This window comes from Lissotriton helveticus, chromosome 7, assembly GCF_964261635.1.
Source record: "Lissotriton helveticus chromosome 7, aLisHel1.1, whole genome shotgun sequence".
Classification (NCBI taxonomy): domain Eukaryota; kingdom Metazoa; phylum Chordata; class Amphibia; order Caudata; family Salamandridae; genus Lissotriton; species Lissotriton helveticus.
The window spans coordinates 38490793-38514623 of record NC_136068.1 but is presented as its reverse complement, the minus strand read 5'-3'; the positions used below and the strand labels follow the sequence as shown (position 1 = coordinate 38514623).

At 46.2% G+C, this 23831-nt stretch overlaps 1 protein-coding gene across 4 annotated transcripts in view; it reads right to left on the bottom strand.

Annotated features, from left to right (window-relative positions):
- Nucleotides 1-23831, bottom strand: part of POU2F2 (POU class 2 homeobox 2) — a 102891-nt gene that overhangs the window by 17877 nt on the left and 61183 nt on the right. For 2 of the 4 annotated variants that reach the window (XM_078651337.1, XM_078651340.1), the window contains exons 6-11: nucleotides 17490-17678; nucleotides 12433-12538; nucleotides 5891-5982; nucleotides 4316-4477; nucleotides 3975-4116; nucleotides 1114-1262 (exon numbers count right to left, since the gene is read on the bottom strand). In XM_078651337.1, coding sequence (XP_078507463.1) covers nucleotides 1114-1262; nucleotides 3975-4116; nucleotides 4316-4477; nucleotides 5891-5982; nucleotides 12433-12538; nucleotides 17490-17678 — 840 coding nt within the window. The remainder of the gene's footprint in view (nucleotides 1-1113; nucleotides 1263-3974; nucleotides 4117-4315; nucleotides 4478-5890; nucleotides 5983-12432; nucleotides 12539-17489; nucleotides 17679-23831) is intronic. The other 2 variants (XM_078651338.1, XM_078651341.1) reach the window with 1 other exon arrangement.

Here is a 23831-nt window from a genome sequence, read left to right as displayed (position 1 = left end):
ATAAGCACAAAGGCACATTATTTCAAGAGGGGCACCTAACATGGAGCACAGCACCCCGAGGATGGAGCAGTGCATCGAGGGAGGCATGAGTCCTCGTGCACGTGAAGCAGAGGGCATCAAGGAGGCACGTCCTGCAGGGAAGGCGCTATACTGAGGGATGCACAGCGCATTCACTCAGATGCATAGCATCAAGGCATGAAGGGCCCTTCGCAGGAGGCAGGTCACTTGCCTCATTTGGGTCGACGTTGTTTTACAAGAGAAGTACAGGACATGGCGAGAGGTTAAAGTGCATTGAGAAATGCACCATGTATTGAGGGCACCCAGTACATCCTGCTTGGTACAGTGCCAGGGCATGGCATACCAAGAAAGGTAGTACCCAATGCAGAAGAAACGTAGATGCAGAGGGATGCCACTCTCACCAAGCGTGGGACTCTACTGGGCGAGGAGGAGCTGTGCTGAAAATGCAGCAGAAAGAAGCCTTTAACCTACAGGAATGGAGTCACAGGAGGCCTCCACTTTACAGGGGTTTGGGCAACTGGGCTCTAAGGATACCACAAAGGGCTTCCGCTTCTCAGGTTGGGGCAACTGGTCTTCAAAGATATCACAGGAGGGCCTCTACTCTAGAAGGATACGTGCAGCTGGGCTCCAAGGATATCACAGGAGAGCCTCTACTCTAGAAGGATAAGTGCAGCTGGGCTTCAAGGATATCACAGGAGAGCCTCTACTCTAGAGAGAGCCTCTACTCTGGAAGGATAAGTGCAGCTGGGCTTCAAGGATATCACAGGAGGGCCTCTACTCTAGAAGGGTACGTGTGGCTGGGCTTCAAGGATATCACAGGAGAGCCTCTACTCTAGAAGGGTAAGTGCAGCTGGGCTTCAAGGTCACAGGAGGGCCTCTACTTGAGAAGGATAAGTGCAGCTGGGCTCCAGGGATAGCACAGGAGGGCCTCTACTCTAGAAGGATAAGTGCAGCTGGGCTTCAAGGTCACAGGAGGGCATCTACTATAAAGGAACATTGCAAGTTAAGCAGACTTTACACAGGAGAGCTTGTATTTTAGAGAACTCAAGCACATACGGCTAACACAGTCCATGGAGTAGATGAAAAACAACTCACTGCAATAAAACTCTTCTCTAAGGCGTATCGCACGTTGGTCTCGATGCTTGTCCGCTTCTTGCGCCGGCGTCCGGGGAGGCCATCAAACCCCATGCTTGGGCTGTTCATTTGGTTCGGGCTTGGCAGCGTGGTGTCGACAGACATGGTCTCTGTGGTGCCCCCGTCATCAGAGGGAGGGTTGCGAGAGTATCCATGAACAAGAGAGATGAAACAAGAGGAGATGCAGGCGGTAGAAGACAAACAATGATAGGAGATGGTAAGTAATGGTGGCAACAGGAAAAATGTGAGAAGGTGAAGCGAGAGTAAGATAGTAGACAAAACCAGGTGATATTGAGATACAAATACAGAAGAGGCAGATGGCCAGAAAGAGGCAGTGCAGTGAGTGAGGATGGGAACACAGCAATTGGAAAGTAGCCCAAGTGAGGTAGGAGAAGCAGAGAAGAATCGAAGATGGGAACAAAATGAAAGTGAAATAGGAGAAATAGGGTATAAAGAGGTAGAAGTAACAGAGGTGAAAAGCAGATGGGTTGGAGAGATAGTGTGAAAAGTAAGGCAGGAGAAAAAACCAAGATAGGTTGATAGTATGAAACATGAAGGTAGAAGCAAGTAGAATGAGTGAAAGAAAGTGGCAATATATAGAATAGGGCGGACCAATTTAATGGAGATGAAATTTTGGGAAGGACGTTTGGGAATAGAAATATGTAGTGAGGGAGGGAGAGAGTTATGGATGGAAGAGGGAAGGCATGAATAAATGAAGTGAGGTTGGGAGCAAAGAATGAAGTAATTCCCAAATGTAAATTAAAAGTGAGTGAACATCAACAGGAAAGCAAAGGATAGTGGCAGGTAAATTAGCAGTGAGAATGAAGATAAATTGTGGATAAAGTGATTGGAAAAGAGGAAGTAAAGAAAGAAGTAAAAACAGAACAATTGTTAAAACAGCATATTCATGTACAGGTCTTCCTTGTCAAACACACCGCCTGTCTCCTAACTCTGCTGATAAAGAGGGAACTGTGATTGAACAGTAATGTATGTTTTGGGAGATCGAGTGTGGTTGGATAGGAGGAGCCTGATGACGTGGACACGAGCACGGATGTGACATGATGGCCCCACTGAGGAGACTCACTACTGAGGTCTGCACCAGACACTAATCAATCCCCAATCTGACATCATTACCTTACATAAAGGGGATTGTGATATCTCTAATGGGGGATCAATCAATCATAGACAGAATATGTCTCCAGTGGGAGATCGAAGATTCATGGACTGCAAAAATTATAAGGAGAGATACTTTCAATGGGAGAATAATAACTTCTGAATAAGAAATGTCTTCATGAGACAATGAATGAATCGTGGAGATCACATGGGGCGTCATTGAATCATGGACAGGTGATGTCTCAATGGGAGATCAAACAATCATGGACAGGAAAAGTCATAGACAAGAGATATCTGTAACAGTAGATGAAGGAATAACGGCTAGGAGAAGCGGCAAATGGGAGATCAGTGACTCGTGAGCAGGCGATATCGCCAATGGCAGAAGAGTGAATTGCTGAATTGAGGTTTGTCCAATGGGTGCTCAGTGAATTGTGGACAGGAGATGTCTCCAGTGGGAATTCAATGAATCATGGGGAGGATATGTCTCCAGTGGGAAAAGAATAAATCATGGGGAGGAGATGTCTCCAGTGGGAAAAGAATGAACCATAGCAAGACAATATCTCCAAAGGAAGATAAGTGAATAATGGACACGAGACGTTTTCAGCAGAAGATCAAAAAATCTTAGAGAGGAGATGTCTTACATTTGAAAACAACAATTCATGGTGAGGAGATATCGATTCAAAAAAGTCTTTATTTCGATTATTCATCATAAAAGACAGAAAATAAAATTACAAAAGTGTACAAAGCTCAGAGTTCATCATACAAATGTCTGATAAAAGAACCATACTTAAAAATATAAATAACAGGAATACTTTGAAACCATACTAAGAAAAGATTAGATCTGGTATAATCACAAGACTTTTTATATGAAGACAAAAAGGCAACGCCTATAAAAATGCTCAGTCAAACCAATTAATACAATAATTCATTTAGCTCTAAGAGGAGATATCTCTAGTGGGGAAAGAATGAACCAAGGAGAGGCGATGTCTCCAATGGGAGATTAATTAATCCTGGACAAAAGACTAACTCCAGCAACTGCTATTTCCTTCAACAAGGAGTTACAACTATTTTAACCGCCAAAGAAATCATACTTTGTATGATGTTACCCGGACCCTTGGTAGATTATTGGCTCACCTGACACTTTTTCCATTATTGTCACAAATTTTTAACTAATTCTCAGGGTGGGCACCAAGGGGAGGAGATTAGACTTACTGCTTACATTCTCTCTGCATATGTGCAGGGCCTCGGTTTACATGCCCAGGTTGCAGCAATAGTGACTGTGTCCATATGGGTGGGTTTGGAAGGTGCTAGTCAAGGGAGAGATAGCTGACCTGGAGAGGATTGTCAGACACCCATCAGAATGAGAGAAGCTATGGTCGTTTAGTCGGGAGTTTGACAGGATCACATGAAAAGGGGTGGGCAACAGATGATGAGAAGCAAAAGAGTGGGATTGTCCCAGGAGAGGGTGATCGTTTCCTGGGTTTGCGGGTTATGACAAGGACCAAATCATGGGGGAAGTGATCTTGAGGGGCTTAGTGGGAATAAGAAATAAAGGAGCAGTCAGGAGCTGTTCATTATGGATAGGATGGAGGCTATCACAAGGCAGTGTGGGAAGGAAACTAAGAGCAGACATTCGATGCTGTATAGAAATGCAGGAGCCAGTCAGAAAGGGTCTTCCAGGCTGGGGTGCAGAAACCAGAAGTGCTCACCTGCGTCGTTCAGCCATTTCTCCAGCAGCGGCTTCAGCTTGCACATGTTCTTGAAGCTGAGGTTCAGTGCCTCAAAGCGCGATATGGTTGTCTGGCTGAAGTCATTCCCGTACAGCTTCCCCATGGCTAGTCCAACATCACCCTAGAGGAAAAACACATTGCATTTAACCCCTGTGTGTTGGCAGCTGAAGAGTTTATTTGAGAAATCATCAAAGTGCTGGCCAATTTAGGACTCTGTACTAGAGTTCAGGGCTGAGCTGGCCTATATGGGTGGACCTGCTTATGGTTGGTTCTGGTTGAAATGTAATAAATGACTGGTTAGCGCCAGAGAGTTCCTTCACCTGAGTAAAGCCCAGCTTGATTCTTCGCTGCTTGAAGGTCCTGGCGAACTGCTCCAGTTCCTCGAGGTCACTCGGCTCCTCCGGGTGGGACGCCGTCTCTAAACATTTGGTACTTTGGGAGTGTGAGAGGTGGGATTCGGGGAGACCGGGTCGGGTCACTGCCTGGAAGGAGTGCATAGAAAAAAGGAACATCAGTGTGAGAGACCACAGGAACATAGGATACCCCCAAACACAGCGTTGCTAAAATAAATCCCCAAGAAGGTATGACATCCAAAGCTTGAAACCATAGAAATAGAGCAGGCTAATTGCAGAGGACAGCAAAAACAGCATTCCTCAAAACAGATACCGAGAAGCCATACCATGGATATAATGTGCTAAAAGATGCACAGAGGAAATGCAAGAGTTTAAAAACATATCTGCAATTCCTTAAACATTTAGAGAATAAAAGAACCCCCAGGCCGGCACCTTCATTCACAATATTAAGGAACTCAATAACACACCACCCAAAATACAAGGCTAGCAGAAAATGCAGATCAAGAAAAAAGAAACACAGTGCCCTGATAAAAAACAACCCCTCGTAGCATCAAAGACAACATCCAAAAAACAATCTGTGAGAAACAGAAGCTAAAAAACAGAATCCCAAGCTCACAACTGTAAAAACTTGCAGCACAAAAACACAAGACATCGTTAAGAAGTAAAGTTCAATAACAATCAGAAAGTGTAGGTACCAGAAAGCAACAAGAAACTACAGGACCGCAAAGCCAAAGCTTCCCAAAAGAACTGCCAAAGTATAACAATCTCAGAGCACAAGAACTGAAACATAAGTTTACAAAGGACAGGTCCTCCAAGGAAAAACACCCAGAAACACTGCGACTTAAAAACATAAAACCACATAAACATAAAACCACAAAAACCTAGGAACTATCGAAAGTCAGAAGACTTAAGCCCATTAAAGGAACAGTCCATACAGCTCAGACCTTAAAAACAAAAGTTCTTCTAAAAAGACACTCGATAAATTCAGATTTGCTTAACTTCAGCTGCACTAAAACGTAGACCGACAAAACATAACTAAAACCATGAAAACAAGTGATTCCAAAATGCATAAACCTTTAAAAAGTTGTAGCTCCTAAGGAAAACCAACCCAAAGAACAAAATCCTACAGAATGCCCCTAAAATACATTATCCCTAAAATATACAGTTCCCCAAAAAATAAGCAATCTAGAAAGAGTATTTGTGAAAAAAAACACAAAAACCTGAAAAACAGGACCGCTAAAGCAAAATCCCACAAAACAGAACAAGCTGAAAATCCAAAAGCCACAACACAACGGATTCTTGAAAGTCAACGTTCCTAAAATTACTGCACCCTGAAAACAGAGTTACCTAAAAAAGATCCCAGGAAGCAGAATGTGACCACAAAGTAAACTGAAACCGTAATACTCAGGATCCCCCCAAAAAACACCAGGAAAGTCATAGAACCTTCGGACCTCATCAATCAGAAGACAAAGAAAATACACCTCAAAAACTACAAGTATGTCTCTCAGGGTGTGGGGTGTCCCCTTCCCCATGGATACTGACCTGTGCAGGGAGTCCTGCCCTGGGCTGTGCCTGAAGGAGCCCCCCCTGGCTCTGCTGAGGTAGCTGAAATAGATTTGGTGTCGAGAGCAAGCCTGCCAAGGGAGAGAAAAGGCAAAGTAGAAGTCAAGTGTGAGTTTACATGTCCTCATGCTGGACTTTACCCTTGAAGGGACACTTTCCAACACTGTGCGCCACGCATGCGGCCCGCCACCCGCCACAAGTGACCACTTGAGAACAAGAATGCCGCCCTCCAGGGAATCCAAACCTTCTGTGCCACTGGGGCTGTTAGACCCCTCAGACATTGAGGTCCCTGTTGGAAAATACATTATTCTGCACATAATTTGGGCTCGATTCACAAAGGTAAACTGAGACGAAAGTATTCGGTATTCACAAAGGGCATATACAAGTGGTAAAGTTAGACTTTTGTCTCAGTTTAACTTAAGTTTTAGTCACAGCGCCATCACCAAGGAAGGTGACAGAAAGCCCACATCTGTCCGCAGTTCCTATCCGATTGGGCAAGTTCTGCCCTAAGCTGGCCTCGAGACCTAAAGCCTGCCTAAAATGTTCAACTAGAGCCCCGGTGCAGCACGTCCCGAGTAAAATGGAGCTGTCAGGCCTTGATGGCCGGCCCATGGCAGCCCATCCAGCTGTGAAACTAATCCTCAAGCCTCCAGCCAGAGTGGCAGGATGACCGACCCGGACCTGTCTGGTTCTGCCCAGAAAGAACCGTGAATCTTTAACTGTTTTTAGTTGAGAGGGCAATGCTTTAAGGGCCTTATTCACAAAGGGAAACTTACACTTGCGTGTAAGTTTACGAGTGTTTGCTATTCACAAAGGGATCTACGAGTAGTGTCTTTACCAGTGCAGAGTCCCGGCACATAAACACTTATGTGCGGAGACTCTGTTCTCCTAAAGAAGCTACTCGTAAATGCCTTTGTGAATAGCAAACAATCAAAAACGTACACAAAAGTGCGCGTTTCCCTTTGTGAATCAGGCCCACAGAGCGGTGCTTTTACGACCCCCCAACATCACGCTCATGTGTAGCGACACGCGCAGTACCAGCACCCCTGGCTTTTGAACGACCAGCTCTACGTTCCTGGCCACACATGCACCGTAGTCTCACCCCCATCAGATGCGGAAATTGTGAGAAATGCACTATTTATTTCCTATTACTCTTAAGGTTCAGCATCAGGAGTTACATATTTGGGGTCTTGATAGACAAGGGGCATGTCTGCTTCTTCTCTGAGTGGGTTTGAGTTCCTGATGCAGCTCAGGGGCACCTGAGCCATATTTAATGAATTCAGGAGGAAGAACAAGGTGGGTGTGTCATTCGTGTTTCTTGCCCTAAATTGTGCCCTCAGGGCTACAGTGTGCGTGGCGGACATTGAAAGGTTAAATTTACTACTCTAACTCCAGTCCTAGAATATTTTGGGAAAAGTTGTAAGTTCCCCAAGCATTTTTAGGGCAGGTTGAAAAGTACTAATTTTGAACAAATGAAGGACTTTTAGAGCGCAGCGATTAACCAGAGGCATCTTGGCGCTATGAGATTAGGAGCAGTGAAGCAATTTCCTAAATACGGAGCGAGAGGCAGCGGCCTTCAGACTATACGTGAGTCTATTGCAGTGCAGCGCCACAGACCTGAAAAAACTTCTTCTACCCCAAGGTGATCGTTTGAACGATGGCCCTACTAAGTGCACCTATGGTTCTTCCTAAAGTAACTGGAGCCTGTTCATGCAGCGTCTTATAGACCGTGCACAGGGCTTGAATGATAACACTGTGTTTGACTGGCAACCAGTGTAATTGACAACTAGCCGCTTTCACCGAGTGGAATTTAGGGATTTTTAGAAGGAAACGCGTGGCAGCATTTTGAAGGGTTTAAGGTGTAAGGAGCCCTTGGGTAGATATAAATAGAGACTAATGCCGTAGTCCAGTCATGCCAAGACCGATGCAATGACCACTGTTTTTAAGAGATTGGAGGGAATTCATTTAAAAAAATTTTTTATCTTTCTAAGTGTGTGAAAAGAAGGATGAAGTGATCTTATTGACTTGATTTTTATATTTTAGTTTGTCACCGAGCAGCACCCCAAGATTTTTAAACTTTGTAGCAGGTGCTGAAAGTGGACACAAATTGGATGTCCACCATGCAGAGTACATTAAAAAAAAAAAGATACTACTATCTGAGTATCAGCAGCATACGATGCTTGTGATAGACCAAATGATTTTATGAGCGCAGCCAAGGGTGTTACATACAAATTGAAGAGTGTTGGGCTCAACGAAGATCCCGACGGGACTCCACAGGGCAACGAGTAGGGCTCCGAGGTAAATTCTCCTACGGACACGGACTGAAGTGGTCCAGATAGCAACGACGGTAGCAGTGCCAACGCCGGGCCATCTATTCCCAGGCTATGGATATGGTCAACCAAGAGAGCGTGGTTGACCGTATCAAAGGCTGCTGAGAGATCGAGCAGGATGACGCCGCAAAACCACCCCCATCCAGGGCCACTATCAATGGCGATTCCCTGCTTTGGCTCTGCGTGAAGCCGAACTGAGTGTCGTCAAGGAGCTGATTCTTGTAATGAAATTAGTAAGTTGCTTATTTAATATTTTCTCCACCAGTTTGGTTGGGTATGGGAGCCTGGAAATAGGACAATAATTATTCAGGTGCAGCACATTTAGATTGGGTTTTTTTAATTAAAGGGAGAACTGACACCAACTTTTAATGGGTAGGAGAAAGTCCTGTCTCAAACATAACCTTAATGATCTTAATCATATATAGTGCCACTACCTCTGGTGCTAAATGCACTACTTTAGGAGTACCCGGGTCCTGGGGGATCTGGATTTGATGTTTTGGATGACAGTCTTTCGTTGCTCCTTTGGGGGATCCTCAAAATGGCAAAAGTCTGCCTTTCTGGAAGAACCCTCTAATGGCTGATTATTGTGATTAGCATTAAAGGTATTACAAATGGTTATAACTTTAACCTGGGAAAGCCCGCTAATGATCCACAGAACTCCTCGCTATTTGCCGCTGATTTACTAACTGACGGCGACGTAAAAAATGTTATGCTCTGAAAAATAGTTTTATTTTAGTCACTTTATTTGATCCAAATAGTATGCTGATTTGGCAGCAAATGAAATCTTTTTATATTCTGATATGCATAGTTTATACTTTGCTCTTTCTTTCAACTCAGGTTCTGCACTATTTACGCTCTTGTCTCCGACATCTTTGTTTGGCTGCTGTAAGAGTCTCAAGAACCACAATTGAGATAACTTCTTGGTGTTGTTAGTCCTAACTTTTGCAAAGGGCAATTGCATTACAGGGGGAAACATCCTTTCCGACGCAACTTTTACCACGCAGTGCCTTTACAACGCAGGTTTTTCAACGCAAGTCATTACAACGAATTGCGCTTGGGGCGCTCTAGGATAGGCAATAGTTTAATTTACTATCCAACACCTTCCCTACTATCCACGGGGACTGGAGTTGGAATAGTAAATTAAACTATTCACTATCCAGCGCCCCCCAACGCAAGTCGTTGTAACGACTTGCGTTGAAAAACCTGCGTTGTAAAGGCATGCGTAGTAAAAGCATGCGTTGTAACAACGTACATCCCATTACAGGCGGAGTTTAGCTAGTTGGAGTAATCCTCCAGCATATGGTCTGGGTTCTGTGAAATATCTTGCAATGAGGAAATCAAAAAGGAATTTAGTTCAATGGATTGGACCTGGTGCCAAGCTCGGCCTATATATTTTTTAATGCGTAGTAGAGAGAGAGAGACTTTTCCTGGAGCCTCAACTCCCAGAGGACCAAATGGTGATTCGACCAAGTCAATAGAAGCGTAGAAAGGCTTCCCATACCCGGGTAATTTGTAAATATCCCATCAAGTGTATGTCATGAGAGATGCGTGGAACTGCGAACAACCTGAGAGGGTTCAAAACAGATTAGAGTGTCTAAACACGAAAGGTGGGAGAGGCATTGGATCCCAAGCAAAGTATCATAGGGTTCAAGTCCCACACAAGAAGAAGACTGCGACGACAGAAATAGTAGTTCTTTCACAGTGATGCTGTTTTAGGTTCTTTTTATTTAGTATATTAAAGCACAGCAGCCAACGCGTTTCACCCACACGGGCTTCTTCAGGGCAAACATTATTGGAACACACAGTTCATAGAAGGAGTGGGGAGATTCCTCCGGGAGTTGTCCCAGGACATACCCTGCCACCGTATCTGTATGCAGTAGATTAGAGTGTCTATAAAGCTCTCCAAGTCTGAATCCAGCTAATTTTCCAGATGGAAATTGAAATCACCCAGTACTGTGAAGTCGGATATCAACAACATAGATGATTCCAGGAGCCAGCTGATCTTATCAGAGAAGGCAGCCCTTGGCCCAGCGGGGCGATACATCAGGAATCCATTAAACGATTGGGTCTTAACAAGCTCAATATTGAAAAACAGCGCCTCAAGTGCGTCCACGGAGGCAGGCGTAAAAATAGCCAAGAAGTGATCTTGATAAATCACTGCCAAACCCCGTCCCCCTCTTTCTGGGTCTGTCACGGCCAAAAGTAGAGTCTCCCGAGAGAACCGCTGCCATAAGCTCTGGGCCAAAAGTGTCACCAGCCCATCAGCCCAGGTTTCCATAATGAAAACCAGGTCAGCTTGAAATACCACTAAAAGCTCAGAAAATTCAAAATGGTGCTTAACCAAGGACCTAGTACTCACCAGAAGAGTTTAATTTAATTTAATGCTAGAGTTCTCAACTGACACCTTAACCCTGTCCTAACTGGGTAAGCTATCAGACCCCATCGCTATAGCAGTGAAGCCGAGGTTTATAACGTTGGCGTTGCAGGTCTGACAGATTGGGTGACATGACTCTATATCAGATACAGGGCTCAATAACGGGCAATTATCAGTCCTACCCTAAGGCCTGAGAGCTAACAGGGGTGGTCTCTAGATCTTTTAGATCGTGGTACATGACAACGCTGCCATTACAAGGCAAGTCGTTACAACGACTTGCGTTGGAGGGCGCGGAATGTGGAATATTATAATTTTATATTCCAACACCAGTCCACGTTACAGTAGGGAAGGTGTTGGAATAGAAAATCACAATATTCCTTATACAACAGCGCCATCCAGCGCAAGTCGTAGTAACGACTTGCGTTGTAATGGCATCGTTGTAAAGGCAACACCGTGTAAACACCGCGTTGTAAACAATGTTCCCCCTGCTTTACGGTCCAAATGACCAGCGGGACGGGCACTGGACACGGTCCAGGATCAGACAGGCGCAGACAGGCTTGCCATTGGGGCGCAAGCGGCACGCCTGCTGTGTGGACACACAATGAGATGACTTAGGAAACCCATCATGAGAGAGGCGTGTCATGGGGCCTGCCAAGCACCGCACTTGCAGCGCGGGCCTTAGCGAAAACAGGTGAGGTCAAATAAAAAGTCTATCTGAGGTCCAGTAACCCCAATCGTTAAACACAGGTTCTCCTGGAATCAACGACTACTGGTGAAATTAAAGTAAGGCAACTAAAAATGGGAGTAACAAAACACATAAATAGAACAAAATAAGGACAGCCCTGCTTAAAGATGGCGCCCAGAATAACCTAAGTGCCGACAAGGAAATAAACGAGTGACCAACTTTGCCTCACTAGCGCAGAGGCTCAATCAGCTAACTTAAGAAGTCCACCATGAGAGAGGCGTATCAGGGGGCATGAAAGACAGAAAGCGCTGCCCTGACAGAGCAGGCCAGGGCAAAGAACTAGGAATACCTCAGAGGTGTCAGCTGCAGCAATGGGCAAAGGTGGCAGCCGATTGGCCAATAATGTAAGGGGGACTGTCAGCAATCCACAGGCTCTGATAGGCCACAAGGACAACTGCAACATCAGTGACTGACACTCCCCAGACTTACTGGCTGTTTGCAAGCACCGTCTTTCCTTTTAGTTTGCATTTGATGTTTTTTTACCAAGATATTACGTTTTGAGTGTGAAAAAACCTGCATACACTAGGACGCCCATATGTTCCTCTGGCTGCTTCACAACGCAAAGGTTTGTAGAACATTTTCCGGCACAATTAAATTGTCTGGATGTCTTTTGAGGAAAGGTACACATCCTTGATTTTTTTAGATAAGGTTTTTACAGCACAAAAAGTTACATTTGGAATCATCAATTCAACATTTATCAAAGCTATTTAGAATGTAATGTTGCTTTCCAGTGAATTAAAAGCACCAACCACAACTAGGGGAGTGGTGAAGCAAGGAAGCCATCAGCCCTAATGCAAGCAAGGAAAATGCCCCCCCCGCAACTAGCTGGGTAATAAAAGAAAGCCACTGCCCCGGTGCCACTGCACCTGCGGCACAGTTTATAGCTATGCCCCTTCCACCAGGACTTAAATATACATCGAAGAAAAAGACGATACATTCTTTACTGAAACCAAAAGTTCCTGGTTACAAAGTCACATGTTCCCGAACCCACTCGGAGGAGGGGAAGGGCCCTGCTTTGTGTTACTGTGTGTCTAGGGGGCGTTCCATGGGTGGTACAGACCGATGCCCTTACCTTGCTGTCCTTGCTGGGCCTGTGGCAGCAGAAACTGAGCCTGGGACTGGAGGTGGTGCCCGGGCACCAGCACCAACTGCTGCAGCTGGAGCAGCTGCTGGATGTCCTGGAAGAGAGAATAGCGGTTAGAAGCACATCTAGGAAGGGCCAGGCGCTGCCCCTGCTCTCGGGGGCCCTAGACTCCATGCAAAAATCATGCTCAAACTTCAGGGTACAAAATACAGCAAATTACCACCACTTTGTGAAGTTAGGAGCCGATATGTCCCTCAGCTTTGCCCACCCCAGCAGAGCCCCGTGGCCCGTGCCCACCGACGCAGGCTAGCAGAGACAGAAGTGTTGTGCGTGCCTAAAGGCGCTATCCACATGTTCTTCTCATTCGGAGTTTGGCCTTAAATATAAAACCTTTCCCAACCTTTCCTTTTTCAAAAAGGAAGTAAAAGCGATTCTCATGAAAAAATTCACATGATCATTAACTAAGGAAACTGTGAGTTCACGTGAACCTCTACCTGTATTTCTTTTATCTCACAGGTACAAACAGACAATCTAGGCCCCACAGCTGCTTTCTTGTTCTGCACCTTTTTGTTCTGATTTACTCTGCACAATCTGTTATTTATACTTGATTTACCTGTTTTTAGTTTTGATTTGCTTTCCACATTATGCTATGTATACTTGATCTACCTGTTTCTATTTTGTTGTATAATTTTTCTTCACTGATTGTAAAGCGCTCTGATATCCGCAGGGGTCTTGTTCGCGCTCTATAAAACTTCCAAAATAAAATAAATAAAATAAAAATAGCCAGCAATACTCCGAATCTACCAGGAACAGTTCAAGCACTTTTTATACACCTGCAGTACCCATATTATACCACACGAGGCCCTCACAGCGCCAGGAATCAGCAGTTCGAGGGCTTAATCCGTTTCCAGCTCAATACTGTCCTCACTCCCCCTGCTGGGCCCCTTGTGTATTGCTCGGCATTTAGAGACATTCCCTATGAGGTGAGACTGCGCCTGGAGAGGGGGACGTTGCACCTGCGCCTTTCTAACCCCGCAGAGCTCTAAGGCTCAGGATTACTATCTCTTTGCTCCAGGTTTACATTACTTTTTTAATGCAAACACGACACAATGGGGCCAGATTCACAGAACTAACTTAAGACAAAATCCTAAACTTACTACCATTTTGGTATTCACAGAAGGCACTTACGCATTTCGGTATTTACAGAAGTTAAAAGCACTAACTTTAGGAATCCTAAATGCCTTCTGTGAATAGCGAAAGTCTTAAAGTTAGGATTTTTCTCAACTTTACTACTACTAAACTTAGAAAAATCCTAATTTTAAGACATTCGGTATTCACAGAAGGCATTTAGGAGTCCTAAAGTTAGTGCTTTTAACTTCTGTAAATACCGAAATGCGTAAGTGCCTTCTGTGAATACCGAAATGAGTAAGTGCCTTCGGTGAATACCAAAATGGTAGTAAGTTTAGGATTTTGTCTTAAGTTAGTTCTGTGAATCGGGCCCAATGTGTTAAGCTGAGATTTAGTACCCAGCCCCAAGCAGGGTTTGTGTTGGAAAGTTTCCCAAAGTAACACAAAGTTGAGCTTTGCATTACTGCGCGTCAGGGGTGCGTTTCATGGGTGGTAAATGGGCGTTCCAACGCACCCGCCCATGGGTTTTGAAGCAAACCCCTTTCTATAAACATTTGTAGACAGGGATTTGCATCAAAGTCTTACACCTCCTTCGAAGCAGGCGTACGGAGGAGAAAGGCGTTCATTTCTTCTCGTTGTTTGTACTCTGTATGTGTGCTGCGCTGTACAGAACACGTACAAAGCAGGAAAGGTGTTAAAGGATAGTTTTTGTACTGGATTCCCTTCTATTACAAAAGCTACTCACTGCAGAACGCACATACCCTGGCATTATGGTGCTACGGTGTGTGCGTCAGCGCAGGAAGAGAGGAAACAAACAGGCAGATGGGCCCAAGAATTCACGGGACAGTCCGAGCCAGCGCCGAGCCCGGTGTCCAGCGCGGCTCTAAGAGCCAAGTACAAGCCGAGCCCAGAAAACATTAAGCAGAGGAACCATGGAAATCTGACTCACAGCTTCCAGCTCCACAAACACTGAACAATGAGCAGGGCAGGCGGATTATAAAGTAATTTACACATCCCTCCTCCTGGAGCATTAGCCCGGGGGTCCATGATATGCTAAAAGGCAGAGCCTTCCTTTACGTCTGTTTCCACAGTTCCAACACAAATTATAAACTAGAGAAAGAGTTCCCTTCTCCACATTTAATAGGCTGTGCTTGGCACTCTTTTGTGAAAGCGATGGCCCCTCAAAGGAACATCTTGAGCGAGAGTAGCGTGTTACTTACAAAGAGGAGATGGCCTAACGGCTAGGGCGGTCGACCTCGAATCTGGGGAACTGGGTTCGAGTCTCGGCAATGATGCTGAACATCCTGTGATTCTGGGCAGATCACTTAATTAATCTCCCCGTGCCTAACAAAAATGAATGTATCCTCATGTAATGCAACTAGCGCAACGTAAAGCGCTCTGATACCTGATTCAGGTGAAGTTCACGCTATATAAAACTCTGTAAATAAATAAATAAAAATACATTCTGCTTTTCACAGCCTTTGAAAACCAACCTTCTGTTAAAAGTTTAAAAAACACCAACATGCACACTGTCTTTTAAAGAGACATGCTAAAAGGTAGTACATTTGTGTTGATATTTTTAGAGTTTCAGTCCAAAGCTGCTTTTCACAGCCTGTGAAAAACAACATTTCTTTTTCGTCTTCTCTCTTTTATGCTGTTTTATATCGCGCACGATGAACCCAAAGGTATTGGGGTGCTTTACATGAGCATCAGTAACATCACACAAGGTCCCATACATTTGTTTAGGCACGGGGAGATTAAGTGATTTGCCCAGAGTCACCGGATGTTAAGTGACGCCAACACTCAAACCTGGTTCCCCAGGTACAAAGTCGGCAGCTCTGGCCATAACACCGCACCCTCCCGCCACATTCTGTTACAAGTTTGAAAAACACCAACACGGGTGCACTATCTTTTAGACAGAAGTTCTAAAAGGCAGTGCGTTTGGGTCGGTGTTTTTAGAGCTGTAACACAATGCTGCTTTTCACCACTTGTGAAAAACAACATTCTGTTCCACCTTTAACCCCTTCCCTGCTGCCGTCGGCCAATGGCCGTCGCGAGCACTACCTTCGCAATGCTGCGCACGTCCATTAGTCGACGCGGCCCCGCCCCCGCACCGCAGCGGAACTACCACCGCAGTTAACGGGTTAAAAAGCACCAACATGGGAGCATTGGCTGTTGGTATAAGATGCCAATAGACAATGTGTCAGTGTTTGCGTTTCTTGACTCGGGTGGAGGGGAGGAGTCGGGCTCAGATCGTGTTGAGCTCGCGGGCCTATGAGGACCCCGAGCCCGAGCCAAGCCCGAGCTTTGCCCACCTCTAGGAAACAGTTCCATATCTTAGTAGATATCGTGTTATTCTGCTCTCTCTTCTTCAAGAAATGCATCACAACCGTAGTTGCTGCGCTGCGTTGAGTGACTTTTTGGTAAATCTGTATATGGGTCTCTGGGGCAGTGCACTTCTTACCTGTGCAGTGCACGGTCGCGAGACAGCACTTCTTACCTGTGCAGTGCACGGTCAAGAAGCAGAACTTCTTACCTGTGCAGTGCACCGTCAAGAAGCAGCACTTCTTACCTGTGCAGTGCACAGTCGAGAGACAGAACTTCTTACCTGTGCAGTGCACAGTCGAGAGACAGAACTTCTTACCTGTGCAGGGCACGGTCGAGAGGCAGCACTTCTTACCTGTGCAGTGCACGGTCAAGAAGCAGCACTTCTTACTGTGCAGTGCACGGTCAAGAAGCAATACTTCTTACCTGTGCAGTGCACGGTCGAGAACAGCACTTCTTACCTGTGCAGTGCACAGTCAAGAGACAGCACTACTTACCTGTGCAGTGCACGGTCGAGAGGCAGCACTTCTTACCTGTGCAGTGCACGTCAAGAAGCAGCACTTCTTACCTGTGCAGTGCACGGTCAAGAAGCAGCACTTCTTACTGTGCAGTGCACGGTCAAGAAGCAATACTTCTTACCTGTGCAGTGCACGGTCGAGAACAGCACTTCTTACCTGTGCAGTGCACAGTCAAGAGACAGCACTACTTACCTGTGCAGTGCACGGTCGAGAGGCAGCACTTCTTACCTGTGCAGTGCACGTCAAGAAGCAGCACTTCTTACCTGTGCAGTGCACGTCAAGAAGCAGCACTTCTTACCTGTGCAGTGCACGGTTGAGAGACAGCACTTCTTACCTGTGCAGTACACCGTCGAGAAACAGCACTTCTTACCTGTGAAGTGCACGGTCAAGAGACAGCACGCCAAGTCTATGCAAGGGAGGCGGCTGAGAGTCAAAATGGTCTACCTGAGAAGGTGTTGCATAGCTGCCAAGTTTTAGTTGGTCTGTGTGTGACATTTATATATTTTCATGGTGCTTATGTCTGGCACTTCAATGATATGCAGTGACTGGGATGGGCCTGGGACAGTGCTTGCCTTACCTGTGCAGTGAGCTGTGGCAGGGCCTTACCTGCCTGTGGCAGGGCCTTACCTGCCTCCCCTCCCCCTCTGTGCAGTGACTGGGATGGGCCAGGGACAGTGCTTGCCTTACCTGTGCAGTGAGCTGTGGCAGAGCCTTACCTGCCTCCCCTCCCCCTGGATGTATGACGTTACAACGCATACCATTACAACGCCTACCTTTACATCGTAAGTTTTACAACGCATACCATTACAACGCATAATGCTTTTGGGCGCTGGATAGTGAATAGTTTAATTTACTATTCCAACCCCAGTCCCCGTGGATAGTAGGGAAGGTGTTGGATAGTACATTAAACCTATTCCCTATCCTAGAGCGCCCCCCAGCACTATGCGTTGTAATAGTTTGCGTTGTAAAAGTTGCGTTGTAATGGTAGTTTGTTGTAAAAGTTTCGTTGTAAAGGCTGTATACCCTCCCCCTCTTTGCAGTGAATGGGATGTCTCCGGACCGTGCCCGCCTTACCTGTGCAGTGAGCTGGATGGGCTGAGACAGTGCAAGCTGGTGGGGCTGCTGCTGGCCGCCGGACTGGTCGGCCCCGGCCTGCTGGGACGCGGCGGCTGCGGCGTTAGACTGCTGGACAGCAGCAGCGAGCAGGTGTGCCTGGGCCTGCTGCAGAAGCAGCTGCTGCTGAGCTGGCATCAGGGCAGTAAGCTGCAGCAAGAAGAGAGCGCAAGAGAGGGCAGAGACAGCGTTAGGAGGAGGAAGACAGGAGACAGCCAGGCAGGAGGAAAGCGACAGGCACTGTAGAACCAAAGAGACAAGCAGGCCAGAAAGAAGACAGTCCCACAATGGGCAGACACAGGCAGTGGAAGGCAGAGACAGGCATAAATGGAAGGTAGAAGAACAGTGGTGGAGGGGCAGACTCGTGGACGTCAGTCTGGGGTTGCCAGAGGTCGCAGCTGTGACCACTGGTTTACCTCCTGCGACCCCTAGCACTGTGCTTTCAACCCCTGGCCTCAGAGGAAAGTAACAAACTTGCAAAACAATTCATTATTGCTGCATGTGGAGCAGGTGCCTTTAAAAGGGTGTATCTCAGTGCTTAATTTGAACCGGTGGTATCCAGTGCTCGGCACCATCACTTAATTGTCAACACCAGGGCTTGTGACAGTCTGCCATGTGGTGGCGCTGTCTGACTATATTAGGTAGGAGCATAACAACAGCTGTTCATTTATTAAATATACATTCACATTGACTAATACCTGCCACCTGAGCCATTCCTATTGCTTTGGGGGCTTGGAATAGTCTGAATTGTCACACTGGTAGGGTGTGATGGTTAATAGTTGTGTTAGTGCTGTCATTGGCAGGGCTGGCAGGGGCAATGGGTGGTGCAAGCTTCAGCAGTCTCCTGACGAGGGCCCTGGCACTTATATTTTCACCAATTAAGCACTGGTGTATATGTGTGCTTTCTGCCCCTGATCTCTTGAAGAGAGTAGGAAATGCGAGTGAGAGAAGGGAGAGACAGAGAGAGAGGAGGCAGAGCGGAAATACTGAGATGAAAATAACGAAATGAAAGAAGCAAGGGGACACTAAAGAGAGACGGGTGGGAGAGCAAGAGATAAAGGCAGGTGTGTGCGAGAGACACAGGGTTAGACAGGCTCAGAGACAGGTGGGAGTTGTGAGAGAGATATAGACAGGTGTGAAAGGGAAGGAGACAGGTGAGAGGGACAGCTGATAAACATATAGACGGCTGCAAAGGGACAGCCGGGAGTCAGAGAGAGGGAGGACTGGAGAGAGGGGATGACATCATGAGTGATGTGTTGTAGACAGAGACAGGTGATGAAGAGTTATTTAAGACAGACAGGATGAGAGCGATGGACAGGTGTGTGAAAATTGATAAAGAGACAGCGATAGACAACTGAGATACAGATGGAGGGAGGTGAGTCTTGTTAAAAAAATAAAATTCAAACATTGGCAGGTAAGATAAGTAATGAAGAGGCAGCTAAGGGAGGGATGTATGACATTACAACGCATGCTATTACAACGCATGCCTTTACGACGCAAGATTTACAACGCAACTGGATAGTGAATAGTTTAATTTACTATTCCAACTCCAGTCCCCGTGGATAGTAGGGAAGGTGTTGGAAACTATTCCCTATCCTAGAGCGCCCCCCAGCGCAAGTCGTTGTAAAAGTTGCGTTGTAATGGTTGTGTCGTAAAGGTACTTCGTTGTAACAGTTGCGTTGTAAAGGATGTTCACCCTAAGGGAGTGGGGCGACAGGTGAGAGAGGAGAGACGACTGAGAGTCAGTTCAAAGAGTCAGACAGAAGGTGGGAGAGACAGTTGAGAGAGGTGAGACAATGATGTGAGACTGCTCCGAGAGAAGGTAAGACAGGTGTGAAAGAGAGGTGCGATTAAAAGACAGATCAGAAAGACAGCTGAGAGAGTTGGGGCGGTGGACAGAAGACAAATGACAGCTGAAAGAAGAGAGACATTTTATAGAGTGGTGGCAACGAGACAGGGCTGAATGGGAGACAGAGTGGTTTTACGGTTTGGGGACAGACAGAAACAGGTTACAAAAAACAGCAGAGGGACAGGTGTGAAAGAACAGCTGGAGGTTTGGAAGGGAGAGAGTTACAGATGTAATATTGAGAGAGATATGGATGATAAAGAGACAGACAAGGGAGGAAGAGAGGTGAGAGACAGGTGAAAGAGAGTTAAAAAAAAGCAGAACATGTGAGAAAGGTGAGACAGGCAAATATGAGATATTATACGAAGCTCAGGGATGTATGACGTTACAACGCATACTTTTACATCGCATGCCTTACCAACGCGGTATTTACATCGAATACCATTACAACGCATAGTGCTTTTAGGCGCTGGATAGTGATTTATTTAATTTACTATTCCAACTCCAGACCCCGTGGATAGTAGGGAAGGTGTTGGATAGTAAATTAAATATATTCCCTATCCTAGAGCGCCCCCCAGCGCAATGCGTTGTAATGGTTTGCGTTGTAAAAGTTGCGTCGTAAAGGCACTGCGTGGTAAAAGTTGCGTTGTAAAGGTTGTACACTGAAGCTCAGTGATAAAGACAGTGTTGAGATAGGGGAGGAGAAAAGGAAGGGTAAAAAAGAGACAGCAGCGTGTGAGAAAGACAAGTGACAGAGAAATAAAAAAGAGAGACAGTTGAGAAACCAACAGATGTAGGGAGGCTTACAGTAGGTCAAAGGTCATGTCACTTGACTTGCTGTGATGCCAGAGGGGAGTCAGAAGACTTGTAACATGACTTCAGCTACCCCTCACATTTGGTGAATCGACGTCCATGGACGAGCAATGAAGGACCGAGAGAGGTGGGAGCGAGAGAAACAGCAGGAATAGAGGACTGCAGTGTGCTTAATTTGAGCCGGTGCTTTCTGGTGCTGGGCACTGGCACTTAATTGTCAACACCTGCGCTTATGATGATCTGCAACATGGTGGCGCTGTTTATTTAAATTAGATTAGAGACAAGCACAACAGTTGTTTGTCAATTCAATGTACCTTAGAAAGGACTCTTGCCTGCCCCCAATCCATTCTTAGAACTTTGAGGGTCAGGAATAGTCTGAATTGCCCCACTGGATGGAGTGCAATAGTTAATGGTTGTGCTGGTACCATCAGTGGCAGAGGGACAGGGGCAACGTGTGGTTCAAGCTGCAGTGACATCCTAACAAGAGCCCTGGCACTTATTTTTTCCACAAATTAAGCACTGGGCGAATGTATGGACAGAGGCAGAGTGGATCATATAGAGATAGATCACAAGAGAGACAGAAAAAAGGGACAGGGTAGGGAGCACGGGCAGAGGGCAGGTGCAATCCAGATGCAAGAGAGAGGCAGCCTGTGTGCCAGTGGCCAGGAGGCTGCATTCTGCCAGGGCCTGATGGGTGAGGGGCGAACCCCCACACATGCCGTGGCAGGAGACTGCTTGTGACGTAGATCCCGGCATTAGACAGCCTCCGCGTGGGTGACATGTGCGTGGCACGTGCTGACTGAGGGGTCTCTGCGTGAGTAGCTGCCCTCTGAGCACCCCCCCCCACACACACACACACTGACTTACATTGAGGGTGCAAAGCTCTAACATTGACATACGGTGCCAGTGAAGGCGCGCAAACTGAGCTCGAGGTATTGGTGAATACATTTTTAGTGACATGAAAACTTTGCAACCTTAACACCCCTCAGCGTCAGTGTTTTTTCAATGAATTTCAAGGGTTTTGTATTAAACCACCTACATTTCTTTCATGGAGTGCTGCTGCCATCTAGTGTCCGAAATTGGATATTACAGGTTGCCAGTGGCGGCCAGTAGTGGCCTGGACAGGTATGGGCGGTAAGGCGGGGGTCGGGTAAATCGACATACGACAGGAAAAGTAAAATTAAATGAAAAAATAATAAAACCACTTACCTTGCGCTCACCGCATCGACGAGTCGGCAATGCGGCAAACGCAAGGTGTTTTTTTTATTTTATTTGTATTTAATTTTACTTCTCCCGTCGTATGTCGACTTACCTGACCCCCGCCCCACTGCTCTTACCTGTCCCAGCCGCTACTGGACATGTGTTCATTTCCTCTTCTGTATGTTTCTGCAGTGCCCCCGTGTGTAATGAATTGTATGTTTACATTTCCATAGTAATCCCTTCGCTGCTGGCCCGTTTCCGCCGCTATGCGGTAAACAAACGAACAGGGCGGGGCCGTGACGAACCCCAGCCGTCATCATCACACGAGCACAGCGGAGCGTGACGGTTGGGGTTCGTCACCAGCATGCAAGGGGTTAAAACAGGGAAGCACTCTGACATGAAAGGGCCTGCTTTCACTGGTTCAGGCTTCAAATAGCAATGGAGAGCTCACAGGGAGGGCCTCAAGAAAGGGCCTGGGGGTGGCCCCCGGGCCGTACAATGAGTATCTGTGCTCTAAGCTATGTCATCGAATGCCTTGCAGGGTGGGTGCAATGGCATGGAATAAGAGATACTTAAATGCTTGGGAAAGCCACTCTGCTTTCCTGGGATGTACGTTGTTACAACGCATGCTTTTACAACGCAGGTTTTTCAACGCAAGTCGTTACAACGACTTGCGTTGGGGGGTGCTGGATAGTGAATAGTTTAATTTACTATTCAAACTCCAGTCCCCGTGGATAGTAGGGAAGGTGTTGGATAGTAAATTAAACTATTACCTATCCTAGAGCGCCCCCCAGCGCAATCCGTTGTAATGACTTGCGTTGAAAAACCTGCTTTGTAAAGGCACTGCGTGGTAAAAGTTGCGTCGTAAAGGATGTTTACAGCTTTCCTGTGCTGGCCCGTGCAGCGTGGTGGGAGGTGGTGGGGCGGAGACAACCATTCAGGTGGCCCCCACTGAACCCAAGACCAATGAAAGTCTGTGTGATCTGGGTCATCACACTATGCAAGGGGGCCATTATTTTGTGTTACGCCACTGTGGTGTCAAATAAGCACAAGCAAATTGCACGAGGCACAGACACTGTGTGTACCAGGGCCGACCACTAATCACAATGAAGAAAATATTAACTATTCGAGGTCCACGGGCACTTTCATACTGGTGAAAGTGGTTCAATGGACCATGGTGAGCGCTTCTGCACTTCCACGGGTGTCTGTCTAGCTCAGTCAGTGTTCACCAACACCCGTGCTTTAAATGAGCAGGTACTGTCCGGTACGGAGTACCGTCACTTTTCTATTTTGAGAGGGAGAGTACCGGCACTTCTCAAGAGAGACGTAATACTTTTAATTGTAGAGTACCTGCACTTCTCAAGAGAGACGTAATACTTTTAATTGTAGAATACCGGCACTTCTCAAGAGAGACGTAATACTTTTAATTGTAAAGTACCGGCACTTCTCAAGAGAGACGTAATACTTTTAATTGTAGAGTACCGGCACTTCTCAAGAGAGACGTAATACTTTTAATTGTAGAGTACCGGCACTTCTCAAGAGAGACGTAATACTTTTAATTGTAGAGTACCGACACTTCTCAAGAGAGACGTAATGCTTTTAATTGCACAGTACCGGCACTTCTCAAGAGAGACGTAATACTTTTAATTGTAGAGTCCCGGCACTTCTCAGAAACAAGCAGTTACTCTGTTACAGAGTACCGGCACTTCTCAAGAGAGACGTAATACTTTTAATTGGAGAGTACCGGCACTTCTCAAGAGAGACGTAATACTTTTAATTGGAGAGTACCGGCACTTCTCAAGAGAGACGTAATACTTTTAATTGTAGAGTCCCGGCACTTCTCAGAAACAAGCAGTTACTCTGTTACAGAGTACCGGCACTTCTCAAGAGAGACGTAATACTTTTAATTGGAGAGTACCGGCACTTCTCAAGAGAGACGTAATACTTTTAATTGGAGAGTACCGGCACTTCTCAAGAGAGACGTAATACTTTTAATTGTAGAGTCCCAGCACTTCTCAGAAACAAGCAGTTACTCTGTTACAGAGTACCGGCACTTCTCAAGAGAGACGTAATACTTTTAATTGGAGAGTACCGGCACTTCTCAAGAGAGACGTAATACTTTTAATTGGAGAGTACCGGCACTTCTCAAGAGAGACGTAATACTTTTAATTGTAGAGTCCCAGCACTTCTCAGAAACAAGCAGTTACTCTGTTACAGAGTACCTGCACTTCTTTTTTTCCATTTCAAGCACTGACCAACGCTAGAAGGTTCGATGTGTGCCCACATGCCCAGGCACACATATACACACAGACACACCCACACACACACAGGCACTAACACAGACAGCCTACACACGCAAAGACACAAACACAGAAACACGTACAGGAACTCACAAACACAAGTAAACACAGATCCGTGCACTTGCACAAGTGCGCAAGCTCACA